General features: G+C 39.9%; 1 protein-coding gene across 3 annotated transcripts; it reads right to left on the bottom strand.

Moving 5' to 3' along the window:
• Positions 1-2874: 2874 nt before the first annotated feature.
• LOC119723503 (carbohydrate sulfotransferase 3-like) lies at positions 2875-14895 on the bottom strand. 3 transcript variants are annotated; one of them, XM_038194189.1, is made up of 3 exons: positions 14559-14895; positions 11844-12109; positions 2875-7337 (listed from the first exon to the last, which is right to left on the bottom strand). In XM_038194189.1, the coding sequence occupies exon 3, from the start codon at positions 5454-5456 to the stop codon at positions 4146-4148; it is 1311 nt and encodes a 436-aa protein (XP_038050117.1). In that variant the 5' UTR covers positions 5457-7337; positions 11844-12109; positions 14559-14895; the 3' UTR covers positions 2875-4145. The 3 variants fall into 3 exon arrangements, with proteins under 3 accessions (XP_038050117.1, XP_038050118.1, XP_038050119.1); XM_038194190.1 differs by having other exon boundaries at positions 11844-12106; XM_038194191.1 differs by lacking the exon at positions 14559-14895 and adding an exon at positions 12502-13029.
• Between the last annotated feature and the right edge of the window lie 1919 nt (positions 14896-16814).

Raw genomic sequence — 16814 nt, 5'->3', positions numbered from 1 at the left:
AGGACTTTACAAAAAATGAAAACTTCTGGTAACTTTATAGACCTAAGACATAATGACGTCACGCTTTGTCTTCGCGTGTGCTTTCCTATGGAGGTCTGTTGGGGATGAGGGCCAGCAAGCTCCCATCAGAAAGTGCACATGTAAGCAAAGTGTGATGCCATTATGTATCAGAACTATAATCACTGATCATTATCATCTCCATCAATCAACAAACGTTACAAGATTAATCTCGAAATACTTTTTTTTTTTCAATAATAATTTTTCAAAAATAAATAAATCAAACTTTGGATCGATGAGTCATTAAATTTACTGAGACGTTTGGCTGATGACGAGTTGATTTTTTGGATCGGCATTTTAAACTACCTCTCGCACACACAAAAGAGTGTTGTAATGTTACATAACTCTCACATGAAATGTCCATGTAAACAATAGAAAAATTACATACAACAAATAATTTTTTCAAAACTAAATAAAATCAAACTTTGGATCGATCTGTCATTTAATTAACTGAGACGTTTGGCTGATTTCTGAAGAGTTGATTTTTGGATTGGCATATTAAACTACCTCTCGCACAAACAAAGAGTGTTGTAATGTTGCATATTAAAACGCTCATATGGAATTTCCATGTAAAACAATAGAAAAATAAAATACAACAATGCATTAATTAAGCAATGGCAAATACACACATGTATACTTCACCAAATTAACTTACAAAATGTTTTTTGAATATATATATACATGTACATGTATTTGAATATTTATTGATAGACATGAACGATAAATGATACAAATGGGTGATGATAAACTAGTCTAAGTGTTTCAATTTAACACAAATATAAACACAATGTTTCCTAAAACACATACACTGGGAAATGGGCATAAAGTCACATCTTGTTGAGACCACTACTTGCAAAGTTACATACATGTACATGTACGTACATCAGCTTAAAATGGGATGTTTCCCCAAACAATACATCTATTGGCCTACATTGTCAATTTTGTTTCGTAAAGTATGGAATGCCAAACTTCATTTTATGTCCAATCATTTTAAACACCAACGAAAAAAAACCAGCTGATTTGAAAATTGTATGACATTTAATAACTGGCAAGATTTTATGAAATTAGTTGTCCTTTCAGATGATGAACATCATATCAAAATAATACCTTATTCTGGTTAAAAAAAATGTACAATAATTGGCAACATTTTAGTCAGGATCTGTAATAATAGAGTTATAATAAATGCTCTTATTAAAAGTAAAATGCAGAGGGGCATACAAAGGGTAGTGTTAAGATGATGTATAAAATAAAATTAATCAATTCTTCCCATTGAGTCTTCTGGGCCGTAACTTAATTTACTAAAAAACATAAATCAAAAATTACTGCATAATTTTTTAACATGTTTTACGAATGGTACAGTTACAAATGCAATACTACTGTATATAAAAGCAAGCAAACTAAGCTACAAAATGAAAAAAAACACAATAGCAAATACTTCATTTTGCATATTTAACACAATTACACACACAAGCAACAATTACCACAAAATAAATGTCAAAGTCTAAGACTTTGTCTTTGCTATGTACACATGTAGTTCATTTAACATTCTCTTTTAGTCCACTGATCAGTAACACTGTTTACTTTTGTGGACTGCTCCCATGCATAGCACTGGTCTTAAGCATAAATCAATCGTTAAGTCTTTTCCCCAAACTTTTTAAACTTCAAAACATGTACATGTATACTATGCAAATGTCTACACAATTAACACTTACACAATAAAACAAGCAAAATTGTTATCAATTTCGAAAAAGGGTCACCCAATTATCGCAGATGATCACAATTTATCAGGGTGCTGGCAACAGAACACTGAACATGTACATTAAAGAGGTTGTGGAATGCTCGAAGACATTTCCGTCATTTTTCGGGTAGCCTAAGGTGTGATGAAATAAAAACGACTAACGCTGCCCCCCAGCGACGACTTTTACACAAATTGCACGTTCGGGTCGAAACAGGACCTGAAAAACAGCTCTCAAAAGTACCTTTTGTACTCATTTCATGACAGACACAATAGTCGTTTTTATTTCATCACACCTTAGGCTACATATACCCGAAAAATGACGGAAATGTCTTCGAGCTTTCCACAACCTCTTTAAGTGGGTCACAACAGAAATGCATTTTGCTGGCTAGCCCTAAATAATGGACAGTCAAAATGGGCTCCATGCACGCAGAAATATACATGTAGATGACGCTTTGGGAGGGACACATCGCTTTTGCATTCTGGTTTGTATGCTAATGGTGTGAAGTACAGTATACGTACGTTTTATTCATTCTGAATGTGCACGAATTTGAAGTATCTTTGCGTGGGCATCAGGTGTCATCGGCAATGCCTTCGAAGGTAGTTTGAGGCTGCTGAACTAGTCCCATTGACTTTATGTCACCTTTAGGCCAAAAAAAAAAGTCTCCGGTTTCTGGTATGCGCGCGCGTCACCGTAGCCATGCGTGTCGGCAAAACATGAAAAAGTTTTTTTTTCAATGAAAGATGATGTCTCAAAACTGCCAAACTCACTGGTTTGACTGGAATCCTGCTGCTGCACAATTTTAACGTGTTTTTAGATTGGGTTATGGTCGAGAATAAGCTTTATGTGGCCTCTCTGGACTCCCATATATTTGCACTAAGTATAGTCGGGCACCATTTGCAGTCATCAGCCGACATTTGAAGCAAAAAAATCAGGTAAAAAAAAAAAAAAAGCCGTGTCGCCGCACCACTATTTGGGCAAGCTCCATGCATACCAGAAACTGGAGACTTTTTTTTTTTGCCTTATTTAGGTGTATATAAATAGCTTTGTGCTTACATAATTGACAGCAAAAGACAAGGAGGATGTTGACATAACGTTGTTACTTTCTTCTGTCAAAGGTTCAAGCACAGGTTGGACTGGACCAATAATAGAAAAATATATAAATACTTTGTACTGCTTGGTTTTTTTTCCAAAATGGACAGTCAACAGTGGCTGAAATAGACAGGTAGCCAAAAGCACCACTTGATACATGAAACAGCTAACAGTAAATTCCCCCCCCCCCCCCAAACAAAATGCATACATACGTACATTTACACAGACATTATGTGAGTGTTGGAGACTTATGCAGTCAGGAAAATGTTGCAATTAACATCATTATTTTGAGTAACATTATTTTGAGTAGTAACTACTCAAAATAATGATGTTAATTGCAACATTAAACTAGTTATTTAGACACAATATCAACATTTATCTTCAAGTAAACTTGAATACTCGATCCTGATTGGTCGATTCATGGCAACAAGCTGTGCTACATATAACCATGTAGCACGGCTACGGTCCATACCGCACTCCGCGTATTGTGCTATTCCAAGATGTGCGCGCCATTCCGTAAAAACACGCACGTGTAATAGGATTACCACTGAAAGGTTTGTGTACAGCGTGCGTGTTCCTTCTTTTTAGTGCGTCAAGTTTGCTTGCAGATAAATTCGTTATCACGCTTGCGGAACACGGAAAATGTAGTGCGTCTGTGCCCCACATACCACGAGGCCGAATATGTAAGACACAGACGCACTACATTATTCCGTGTTCCACCAACGCTCGTGGGATAACTTACATAATTTTGTCACTGTGCATCTCATGCACATGCATTCAATGTATGTACATTGTATATGTATGCAGGCATCGTAAACAATTGCACATTCCGGTACACTGTAAATGTACATGAATGTAATTGGCAAAATATTCCAACTTAAAGTCTCCAATACTCCCGTCCCTTTTTATGATGGCTACTAGTACGTACATACCGGGTACTAAACTTATAGTTCTACTCAAGTCCTCACAAATTTATCACAAATCACAAGGCTTACATTATTTGTCACTGTTAGTCCCTGGTATCTGTGTCCTTACGGCAAGTTCACACTTCACTCAAATACGAATGCGAAGTGAGCATGACGCCATGAAACACTTGACATTCGCCGGAACTGAGATGTGTTAAACTTTTGCAAATTTGCAGCACAAATAAATTTTATGCAGTGTCACAAATTTACAGTTGTGTGATCGCTTTCGCGCCACGTGTGGATCAGCCTATATTTGTGCTGGACTTGGGAATTGAGTTTGTTGACCACCCTGACTTTAAGTAAAACTGATGTCCGAGCCAATATTAAGTGGAGAAGTGACTGGCACTTCGTAGTTTGTCAAATCCTCCTCGGATTCGACTAGCCGATAGCCCAGCAGCTCCATCACATCACCGCATTTCTTTTCCACATCTTTGGCCTCCTTGAAACTGAGCGTGTTCCTCCAGCTCTGGGCCGCTTCAGTCGAGTTCTTCTTGGTATTGAAGACTTTGGAACTCTTCTGGGTGTTCTCCTGCGTGTTTGATTTGACCCAATCTGTCACCTGTGGGTGCAGCGGGAGCTTTAGAAAATTGTAGATGTCTTTGGCAAAGCGCAGTGGCTCTAAGGCCATGTCTTCATACCGAATGAGCTTATAACGCCCTTGGAGCCAATCCGGCCTTGCTAATGCAACCTGCACAGTCTCTCTCATCCACTGGCAGTACCTGTGGATTGTTTTGTACTTGATCAGTTGGGGTTCATTTTCCAGTAAACCCATTGTGTACAGAGAGCACTGTTCCGGCGGGACATGTCTCCTTGGGCAGTAAAAACGTTTACGGGAGTTGGCGGTGCCACGAGGATCGCGAACAAGATGGAGTATTTTCACGTTCAGGTGGTCTTCAAGTACGAGGGGCTTAATGGTTTCGAGATCAGCACGGATCATTTTCATGGCCATGTTTCCTCTGCGACGGACGCACCGTGCATTGAAGAGCGTAGGGTTGGCCTTAGTGCATCTGAATTTGCCCTCGCACATTTCTTGGATAGTCCGGCTCTTTCCCCTGGCAATGCGCCAGTTGTAAATGTCGTACATGAACTCACTGGGGAAGGTGCACTGGGAGAGTTTGCGGAGAAGTGTGGCCATCGATGCTTCCATCTTGCTGGAGTCCATAAGCCTCAGATTTACCAAGGCATCCGTGGCGTGGAGAGGTTCAAAGAGGTAGAACAGGTTAGGGTTCTGGTTCAGGACTTCCCCGAGCAATGTGGAGCCTGTTCGCATCCTACCCATGATCATGATCTTCAGTCCTACAGGGTGCGCGGGGCCAACTTTCTCGGAGCCGTTAAAGCTCAATCTTGTTATATTCATTGTGTGGTATTGGCGTTGTTTCTTTCTCCGGCTAACATCTAGCACGGAATTGGTCATCGACTCTCCCTGTGAAAATTCAAGGTATGGACGGCTCTTTAGCCGGTTTCTGTATGAGATCATTCCAGTTGGGTAGGCATGCTCAAACCACTTTGAGCGTCTTGAAAGAACTTCGGTATACATTAAAAGAGACAGTAGTACAAAAATAGAGCCTATGACAATGAAGATAATACCGCGACTTATGGTATGCATATTGTGCCCGTCACCGTTTCAAAAATACAGCTTCTAGAAGTTTGGAGTACTGACAACATGTGGTTGGGATCAGGGTAAGTACGGAGTTTAAGTGTGTCCGTTTCAAGCACATCAAGAAAGTTCGTAGAGTGGCACAGCTCGCATAATTTGCATCACTTGCCACAACATAAATGCTTACTTCCTGCTTATGACAAACTGCATTCAGGGAGTAAACATGCACTTGGCAATGCTTAAAGGTCTGGAGGAAAAATAAAAGCAGTCAACACAGTCACTGTTTACATGGACCTTTAGATTCCAACGCCAGTAAACTTGTTAGAGTTACTGGATAAAATCAATGAAGATCACGACTTGAGATCTCCACAGTCTGTCCGACTCTCTCAGACTCAAGTTCATTTGATTGAAGCCGATGGAACATGAGATCCACGCATCCAGCGTCAAAACTTGGCTGCAAACCGGATGATCCTTGATCTCTATTCACACAGCCGTCCGTTCACTCGCATAATCATCAATGTGGCATGCAAGACGTTACAAAACGCCCGTGTAGACGTACATTTATTAAAGCAAGTACTGAGGGATCACAGGCTAGGGAGATTTCACAATCTTGTCGCCATTGAAACAAGATAAACACTAGGCCGGAACAAAGAATTGATCAAAGAGAAAGGTCCAGAATTTTCATTGGCTATTTAAATTACAAAGAAACTACATTGTACATGGCTTGGTCCTGTATACTGGAAAATCCCCAAGATAGAGTTGCATGCGGCCAAATTTAATGAGGCTTTTATTGACGTGGCACTTCGAGCTGAGATGTTTCGCAAATAAACGTGTTTCAAGCAGCAACAGACAGAATGTGGATGGCAAAGTAAACGGTTCAATATTAAACGGGCAAGTGTGGGCGAAATACTGATTGCAGACGCTGCAATGTGTACATGCAAGACTCCCTGAACCCACAACCAATACAATTTTATTGGAAAAGGTCAGGTAAAATAAAGAGGAACTGCATTCAATAAAAAAAGGGTGAAACACATGCACTTTTCAGGTTTATAAGGTGGCAAGAATCAGTGCAACTTTCATGAAATATTCCATAAAAAAAACCTTGCATCTTCTCTGATACCGAACTTATTCTTACTTACAATACTGTCAAACCTACTGTACATAAATATGTAAAAAAATATATTTGGCAAGATTTGGCACCAACGTTAGTTTTCCCTCACAAGTTACATTCTCCCAGTTCATCAGCGCTGGTTACGTCCTCGTTATGCAAAGTTACTCCAAGAATTGGAGGACAATTCCCCCCCGAGGGCATAAACACAATGGGGAGTGTAACAACGTAGAATGCCGTCAGCTAGCTCTCCTCAGCGAAGAGTGCCCCCGATTACTTTAACCGGCCTATTTATACGGCCTCAGTGACATCTGAAGCAACCACATGTGGTTCCAGTCCGCTTCCACTTCCAGCCCACAACGGGTAAATGTCAACGCCGGAACAACTCGTGCTGTCCGGGCCAAGAATAGCTGCTGCACCTGGAAGTCTAGGCTATTAGCTCATCCGTGAGTCCAGCACTCTCTTCACCGACGTAACCCCAAGGGTACACTTTGCCCCCGGCAAGGCGCACTTTTAGAAAGCAGGACCTACGATTGTTATTTTTTGGGCCCTGTCTGGTGCCTTCGGATTTTGTGGGTGTTGTGGCAGATTATGTGCGTCAGTTATGTAGTACTGCTTTAATGAGCATGCCCAGATGAGATTGTTAATAGCAGAGGACGGTCATCGATGGTTGTCCCTAGGCTCTGGGGGGCCTTCGTAGGGGTGAACCCTCCCAGATCACCGATGACTCAACAGCTGGCAAGAAGTTGATAAAGCTGTCGGGGCCCCGGACCACTATTCCTCTGTAGGAAGATCAAAATCAAACAGATAAAAAATAGAAACAGCATTTCCTTTGAGTTATACACTGTATGTATGCATGTATTTCCTTTCAGTAACGCACTTCCTTTCAGCGTCATTTTCTTCAGTTCAATCCCCAGCGTTTCAGAAACAGTTTCCTTAACTTGATAAAAAGTCATTTTTAAAGTGGATCAGATTCACACCATTTCCTTCGCGCAAATTTTTACTTGAAATCAGCTGTAGGCTGTAGCATGTCAACTTGATCAAGTTTGGATCGGCAATGGAAAATATGATCATGGCCTTGGGCACTGATAATGGAATAAATGTGTGCTTGGCAGGTGTTAAACACTACATGTATGTTTAAGACTGCTTGGAGTCTTACCCTCGGCCTCGGCTCGCATAATAATCGGCATTCCACACTCCAACCAGTCTTAAACAAAGTATTTAATACCGACCAAGCACACATATTCCCACTCATTTACCTTTTCTTTCAAAAAATCAGAACTTTCTGGTCCAAAAGTCAACACAAGTCAAAAATTAAAACTTTCCAACAATTTTGTTCAACAGTCATAGTTTCACTTTCTGTTTTTCAAAACACCTCTCTAGCTACATGTATGTAACAAAGTGTCCAGCGGGCGAGTAAGACGTAAACAACTCCTTTTATGGAGATATGCGCGTGCGTCGCACTGGTTGGTTTGGGGGGGGGGGGGATGGAGTGCATACTCCCTTCAAGAATACAGCCTGCGCAGAATGACACAACATGAAAAATAACAAGACAGACCCGCCAGATCGTGGTCAGATCAACAGATGTTTCTGTTATTACGGATGCAATATACCCGCACTGTCACCAATGATTTCCTGAACTTGACAGGGATCTGATACATTGTACATATGAACGTATACATGTACATGTATGCAAATGTAAACTTTCACTGGTAGTCTGGTAACACGTTCAAAATGGAATAAGGCTAACTGCATTAACACACACACACACTGTTCAGTACGTACAACGATTGTAATTCTAGAAACAAAACTAGACTGGTCGGAAAAGTTCTTCAGATGGGTAGATGGTCCTATGTCATACATACTATAACAAGTCCTTTCAACCATCAGTGGTGTTTTGAAGCAAGATTTGGAAGCAAGCCCAATGCAGTGAAACCTGCCACAGTCCTTCTGATTTGAAAATCACAGGTGTGTGGAAAAAAGCACACCTGGATTTTTTTAAGGCGTGTGATTTTTCTAGGCGTGTGATTTTTCTAGGCGTGTGATTTTCTAGGTGAGTGATTTTTCTAGGTGTGTGATTCTATGGTCCAAGCTGGAATATATTTCATAACATTCATCTTGGTTTACAATAAAGCCATTTTCTCTTCACTGACGTACTTTATTTTTCACAAATTATGCTGTAAATGTATGCCGAGGTGTGCGGTACTGAGGGATTCAGGCGTGCGATTATTTGCACTTCTCAGGAAGCTTTTAGGCGTGTGATGGCGTGGGGGTGTGATCGCACGCCTCAAAACAGAAAGACTGCTGCCACTCTGGCCACCTTGATAAAGAGGCCACCTGCTCAGTCTCTGGCCACCGTTGGTAAGGACCCGACAACGATGGTACAATGTCTGTATTATGATTACAAAATACATGTACAATGTACATACATAACCAACCATACATCTACGTGTACATTTTGTACTGAACAAAATGATGGCTTACATATGTACAAATTTTCTGAGTGCATACACATGTAATGTACTGATACTGTACAGTACACAATCAATTCCTATGTCCAATGCACACGTGTGTACAATCATAATCCATATCGGTACCTTCCGACAGTACCTGCGTTGATTATCAGGAAATTGTTGGGTAGCTTCCAATCCACAATACGATTTATTTGAAACCCAGCCTCTAAACACTGTTATAAGGTCTCCTACATGTACATGTACATGTACATGTACATCAAGCAACAAGAAGAAAAACTGCTGACATGCTACATTTATTTACCGGTGTGTACAAGTGCTATAAAAATACATGTATGTACATTGTACATAAACACTGATTGAAAACATCCACATGTGTACACACGTTTGTTTATAGTGTAAATCGTGGATTTCCTATTGTTCCTCTTCCCTTTTCCTTTGTTTATACTAAAACTGTTTTGCAACAGCTCTCATTGGTTTTGTACACGTTTTCTAATCGAGGTCATTCTTGATTTGGTTTCTGTCCTCAATTCATCGATGATGTTGCACGTGTGTTTCCTCAATTTACACCATAAACGTGCACATGTATACACCAAACTACACTGTACCACATACACCTACCGTAATAGTCCAACATCCATGACATCACCACCAACTTTTTTCTAGGTAAAGCCCTGTTATTGATCAGTACCAAGGAAGGGCTATCATTATACTAGCCTCCTCCATACCATCTGTCTGCGTCACACACAACAAATGTACACACCCAAACTCGGGCATTTTGGTTTGAGGTGGCATCCCACTGACCCCTGTTTGTTCCTGCGTGGAAGGAAACACTGAGCACAGCGGTCTAGGTGCTGATGAGAGGAGGACGACAAACAACCCCCGTCAGTCCATAGGATGTTGCCAATCAAATGGTGGGTTCATTACTGCTTTCATTTTCTTAGAATTTAAGACAGCCACAAACAGTCCAAAATATCCAACAGGTACATCTTGAAGTTACATAGTATACACTGGACATGCTGGACAAGTACGTACCGGGTAGTATACATAAATTATTAAGCAGGCCACTCGGCAAATGGAATGAACAAGTTCATCACATCCTGACAATGACTAGAGCAGGCTAGTCGAAACGTTGAGACCAAAGACAAGTTCTTTTAGAACTTACAGCAGCACTGTTCTTATCAGAACAAAAACTACTTAGCAAAGTTGATAATAAGCAGGACAAGGTTTTTTCAGAACTAAATATCTTTTTAAGCAGTAGTTATTATCACATGGTGTTACCGCAAACCGAAACGATACCAATACTCCACCATGCAAAGCCTCGAATCTTATATAAGTTTATCACAACAAGTGATGCAATCAATCAATCAATCAAAAGAAATTTACAAAGCGTCAAAATCAAAAAGTGTGCTCTAAGGCGCTGATGGGGCACCAAGAACAAATGAAGAAGAAGAAAAATTATTGATGGTACACCTCCTGAAATAGGTGAGCTTTCAGGAGTGTCTTGAATGTATGCAGTGAGGTGGTATCTCTAATGTATTCTGGAAGTTTTTTCCAGATTCTCGGGCCGTATACAGAAAATTCATCTACATGTATCAGCAATAGGATTCTACCTTATCGTACAGGGTGTACAATGTACGTCATGTATGTACAGCGCAAAAAGCAATATGAAAAAGTGATCATGGCAGACCATTTAGCAGCATGCACCATTACTTGTCTGGTTAAAAACGAAAAAAACCTACAATTTCCAAAGCTCTTCAACATATGGAACAACTGGACCATCACTTAACTGACTGGATTAGTCCACTTCTGGTTGGAGGGAAGATGTCATATATGATTCTTTAGTTGGTTTCTGCTGGGGAATGTGGAATGGTGGAAATGCCACCATATGGCAAATTATGTATCAATGTCACTTTTGACCTACATGTAAATGAAGAACAATGAACTTGAAATGTCTGCACGGAATTGTCCTTATTTCTGAACCCAAAGTATGATTAATATTAGCAGTATTTGTTTCTGCATTTGGACTGGAAAATGGCTTAAAACACTAAGAAAATATGTATTTGAAAAACACAGTACTAAATACAGTACTAAAACGAACATTCACTGCACAACCAAAACGCTAAAACTCAATTTGAGAATTTAAAACCTCGCATAAATTCTGTTGCAATTCCATAACTATAGCCTTATGGCTTTCATTAAAAATAGCCAAGTAGGCCTACCATACGCTCCTTAAGTTTTATCTGTATCAATAATAGATACTGAACACTATGAGTATGAATTGTACATATCGGTACCTGTACATTTAACCACAGTGGGGGGGGGGGGACAAGTAAATAAAATTTAAATGTGTGTTAACATTTTATGGTTACTACAAGAGCCAGGTGTGGTTTTTGGATATTTTTTCCACCCTGGAAGGAATCAGGATTTACTATGGTAGAGCCCTGGGCCCATGTACATGTAGAAGGGCATGTTAGATTCTTGCTGTGAAAGGGGTTGCTGAAGTCTCAGGTTTTTCGACAGGGGTCCAACACAGAGATATATTGGATAATGTGCCGAGCCTAACATGATGTACGTAGCCACTGCAGGTACATACATGAAGTTTTGGTGCAGGTGGTCGTGCGTGAACTAGAGTACATTGTAGTACAACGTTGTATGAAATGTCACCGTGTCAACCACCAATGAATTTTCCAGATTATCTAACCATGGTATACAAACAAACACACATGCTTTTGTTTGTAAATTAACATCAATGTGTTTGTTTTCAAGTGCAATTCAATGTATTTCTACATTCAGATTGAACAATGTAAGTCTCACCTGTTGTCTTGGTATTCCAATATGAATGGAGTTGTAGACGTAGCACTCTACAAAATGTATGACCTCCGTTTACAACTGTAAGCAGCCCATCAGTGGGAGTGCTGTTTTTAACCCTGTTTCATGGTCACAAGTAGAGTTCAGCAAACTGTAGGGCCTACTGAGTGTGTGTACATGTACACGTAGATCCTTCTGGATGTTATCTAGAGGCATCTGGCCTTGATGCCCATGTACTGGTACCCACGCACTTCAGTTGCATCCAATTCCTGCTGTGAAAGTAGGAGACAGAAAAATCATGGTCCATTTAATTATCGGACACGTCAACTTCAAGGAACAAATTGGGCTGCTGTTCCTGTGTTGTGCTATGTGGAACATCACTTTGACAATTTTCCTTCCTCCATGCTTTTACGTGTACCGTCATGAGCAATTATAATATGGTTCCATGCTTTGACTATAATAAGTTCATTTGTCATGTTAGCACACTTTATCCTGATGATATTGATGCATTCAGGACATAGTCCAAGCATGGAGCTATAAACACATGGTCCAAGCATAAATTACTACATGTATATTCATGCCAACGAGATTCTGTTCATAATGAAACTAAAGTACATGTAAAACATCAAAAAGCAGTTTCTGAACATACAGAATACAAACTTACAATTAGCTTCCTTGTATCGTACACGTACTGGTAGAACATGTGCATCTACGTACATCTCATGTACGTGCACAAAGGTCACATACGGTATACATTTCCTTTTAAATTACATGATACAAGACGTTTGGCAATGTAGTTTTTCCTCTGCATGTAGTTGGGCAATCACAAAATTAATGTACAAAATGCATGCAAATGTACACATGTGTGTGCTGTACAATGTACATTGTACATGTTTGAGTGTTTACATGGAAATTATCTGCCGAACTTGGGTTCGTTGACCTGAAACTGTCAAGGTGAATTCTTGGTACTCAGTCATTAATCATAATTGGCACAGATTTCCAGATTACAACCAAAGGAAGTCATTTATAGGAAAGTATTATCAGAGGGCAGTGGATGTGGTTAAGGGGTTTCCACATGTTTCATTGGCTATGATTAACACACTTAGGGTTACTGAGAGGCCAGTTACTGTAGTAGCAATTCCAGCATTTGCAGCCATATGGTTGCGAACACAAAACGCCATGCCTGTTGTTAGGCAAAGCTAATCCGATTACATACTTAGACGCTATAACAGAGCAGTGAAATTCATGCCCCCCAAAAAACATGGCATTTGGAACGTTGTGTTTCTCAAAAAATATGATTGAAATGTTAAAATATAAATTATAACGGAAGAAGAAATTCTAAACTTCATGTAAGTGAGAAAAATCGCCGTCATCGATGCCGAAACGTCCATACTAGTTACTGGTAAAGCTGAACAAATTTCACGAAAAATAGACATCTGAAAAAGACAGCACTTTCTGATTAGCCTATATAAAGAGGGTGAGTATGCTTCTAAAGCAAAAATAAACTGCAAACTAATAAGCCTGGATGTGAAAATCAAAATTTGACAAAGTTCGACATGTTTTTGTACATGTTGGAAGTGTGGCCTTTATTTACAGAGGTACATGCAGTCCAGTAAATTGGCCACATTTATGGGGCTAGTAGCATGCCATTTAACCTCTGTGAACAATTTCGGTTTCATAATAATATTTAATCCGAAATTCAAAACGGTGGCGTCCGGTGGGCACTAATTGGCGGAGTGTTCCCTAACATGGCGCACTTGAATAAATCTCAGAAAATTCCAAATTAACATTTAAGAATTTCCCTAAACTTGATAAATTATCATAAATAATTATTATCTCTATAGTGGTGTTCCCTAACGTGGCGCACTTCGAAGCTTACCCGACTTTCCTTGTGTAGTGTTGCCAAACCTCTTTGTTGACAAACCTCCAATTCATGCAGTGAAATGCTAGTACTTTAAATTAATCATGTTAATGCTTGCTATTTATCCTCTGTGAACAATTTCAGTTTCATAAAATTTAATCCAAAATTCAAAAACGGTGGCGTCCGGAAATTGGGCACAAATTGGCGGAGTGTTCCCCTAATGTGGCGCCCTTGAACAAATCTTGGAAAATTCCAAATTAATATTTAAGAATTTCTGTAAACTTGATAAATTTTGATAAATAATTATTATATCTACTTACATACCCAGCCAGATGTTAATGTCAGAAAATTAGTTTCTTATTTTTCGGGGCATTTTCAAAGGTGCACTTGACATGCTTGAAAATAAAATCGGAAAACCACGCCAAAATAAATTTTTCTTCTAACTTTGTTACGGGTAAATAAACTCGCAATTTATCATGTTTATGAACACACTTAGCCTACACAGTGTTTAGATTTAGAACTTGATGAAATTTCACTTTCTGTGAAATTTCAGTTAAAACTTTTGCTCTATGGAATATGGGTATGAAAGTGTAGGTCATTTAGATAGGCGCTACTACCTGACTACAGGCATATGGCTAGCCCAGCGCAGCATACCGCGGCCACACTAGTACTGGGGCTAGCATTATGGCATGATATCCTTCCTCCATGGCATGATTGACAGGCGAAAAATCAAAGTTCGCCACGTTGGGGCGCGCCACGTTAGGGTACATATGCATCAACAATAATATTCAATATTATTATTATAAATATTAGGGCCTATATCATATTCATAATATGCCGAGCAACAGCATTTGACTCACCGATTTGGAGACCACACCGTCACCGGTTATGATTTACTTATTCTGTAGGAGTCGTTGGCTAAATGGGTAGCACAGTTTACAAGCACGAAATCCATGCCTTTTTCGCCTGAATTTGGACAGTGCGCCCCGCGTTCGTGTTCATCTCGTCGTTTCTTCATGAATGTCCATTTTCCAATTCCAAGCCTGCATACCGCCCTCTATTGGTCCTTTTTCAAGTGGCCTTTAAATGCACCCAAAACGTGTGGTCACGTCACCGTCGCAGGTGCTTGTAAAAAACACATTCAAAAAAAGTGCGCGACTTTCCAACCTGCGTATGAACAAGCAGTCTGCAGAAGAGGGCACAAATCTTCTTAATTTATGTTATCTCAGGGTGACGACAGTTTATAGGCAAGATGCATGACGATATTCTAAGATAAGTTATCTCGGGATGACGACATCCTGAAAGTATAGGATGTCGACATCCCGTGATAAATTATCTCAGGATGTCGTCATCTTACGGAAGACGGATAGATAGTGCCACTCAATGAGTGTGAATATATTTGTTTGGTGCGTGTGAAAAAAATAATTTGTACAGCGGCCGCCACTTATTATGTGGCGGCCGCCAGATAATAAGTGGCGGCCGCCACATAAGTCGTCATAATAAGTGGCGGCCGCTGTACAAAAAAAATATATTCACACTTTTTTATGTGGCGGCCGCCAGATAATAAGTGGCGGCCGCCACATAAAAAAGTGTGAATATATTTTTTTTTATACGTGTGAAAATATTTTTTTTGTACAGCGGCCGCCACTTATTATGACGACTTATGTGGCGGTCGCCACATATTATCTGGCGGCCTCCACATAATAAGTGGCGGCCGCTGTACAAAAAAATATTTTCACACGCACCAAAAAATATATTCACACTCATTGAGTGGCACTATTCGTCTTCCGTATCATCTTGCCTGTAATATGTCGTCATCCCGAGATAGTGACCATGTCAGGATCTGAGTGTTGCACCTCCAGAGCTACGTAGCACCAGAATTAGCTAGGATGGCATGTATATTATTAGTTTTTTGACCAGTCGCTAAATGTTTAAAATTCACACAAATACTGTGAAGTGCTATAGTTTACATTTAGTGAAATGCATATGTTCCTGTATATCAAACAACAAGTTTAATGCACTTCGTTTGTGCTACACGGTAAATTTGACTGAATTTGACAGAGATATTTAGTGTTAATGAAATTTGTTTTTATAAAACCTGTTCTGTTTTCAGTATTCTCCTGTTTGCCGTTTTCATACAGTGGTTTTTTGATGTCCTGGTGTCGGAAATTCTCAATGTATGTCACAGACAGTTGATAAAGAATTTAAAGTGTTTGTATTTTCCGGCATAAGATTAAATATAAAAAAAAATCACGTTGTTGATATTTTAATGTCGTGAGTCCCGGATTCGGGACTTCAGTATATGTCTTCTTATGAAGTAATACCTATTTTAGGCTATTATTTATCACATAATAGCAGCATATGTACATAGTGCGAGTTATATATGTATGGCGGTCACTTCAGGCCCGCTGGAACAAACTTTTGCCAGGGGGCGCGGAGCCCTTACGGCGTGGGTTCTCGGGGCCCGCCTTTTTGAGTTTCTTACACCTAGAACTATGTGCTACACGTACGTAGTAGAATCACTGCATGCAATTAACGGCCGGCTTATATACGAAACAAGAACTAAGTACAATACATCAAAACGCTGCCACAAAACCGCTGCACAGTTTGCCCCCGATGATATGAGCATATATGCTGAGACGTATTTAAAACAACGTTTTCATCATGAATGGAAATTATAAATGAAGGGGAAAATGAATTTGAAGGAATAGTCTTCATTTCCAGATGGAGTAGCATCAATTTAATATACATGTAATAAAGCGCCCTATTTTTTGGCAAGACGGGAAGGCATTTAATTGAGGCGGTATTCGTGACGTTGCACGCGTGGCTCGCGTGGCCTGTCTCTCATTGGTCAGAAGTATGTAGGGTGACGTCACCCGTCAATCTAGCCAATTTGATTGGACGAAAGAGCGGGTGAAAACACTGAGCAGACGAAAAATTGTGTACACCGCATGGAAACGCCTGCTTGTCTTGAACAAGCGCAAAACATGTCTTTTTCAGCTTTTTCAGCACAGCATATAAAACCGTTTCGTGCATAAATTTAAATCTGAAAAAAAAAAATCATTTGTGCAATTTTGACTGCATTTTTACTAATTTGATTAGTTAGAGCACCCGGT

Source organism: Patiria miniata, unplaced genomic scaffold, assembly GCF_015706575.1.
Source record: "Patiria miniata isolate m_02_andy unplaced genomic scaffold, ASM1570657v1 HiC_scaffold_17, whole genome shotgun sequence".
In the NCBI taxonomy this organism is placed as follows: domain Eukaryota; kingdom Metazoa; phylum Echinodermata; class Asteroidea; order Valvatida; family Asterinidae; genus Patiria; species Patiria miniata.
The sequence above is the reverse complement of the archived record's forward strand: the minus strand, read 5'-3'. Positions and strand labels throughout refer to the sequence as shown.

Excerpts from the sequence above, each read along its gene's own strand:
- LOC119723503 (XM_038194189.1), bottom strand. The coding sequence starts at position 5,456 with ATGCATACCATAAGTCGCGGTATTATCTTCATTGTCATAGGCTCTATT.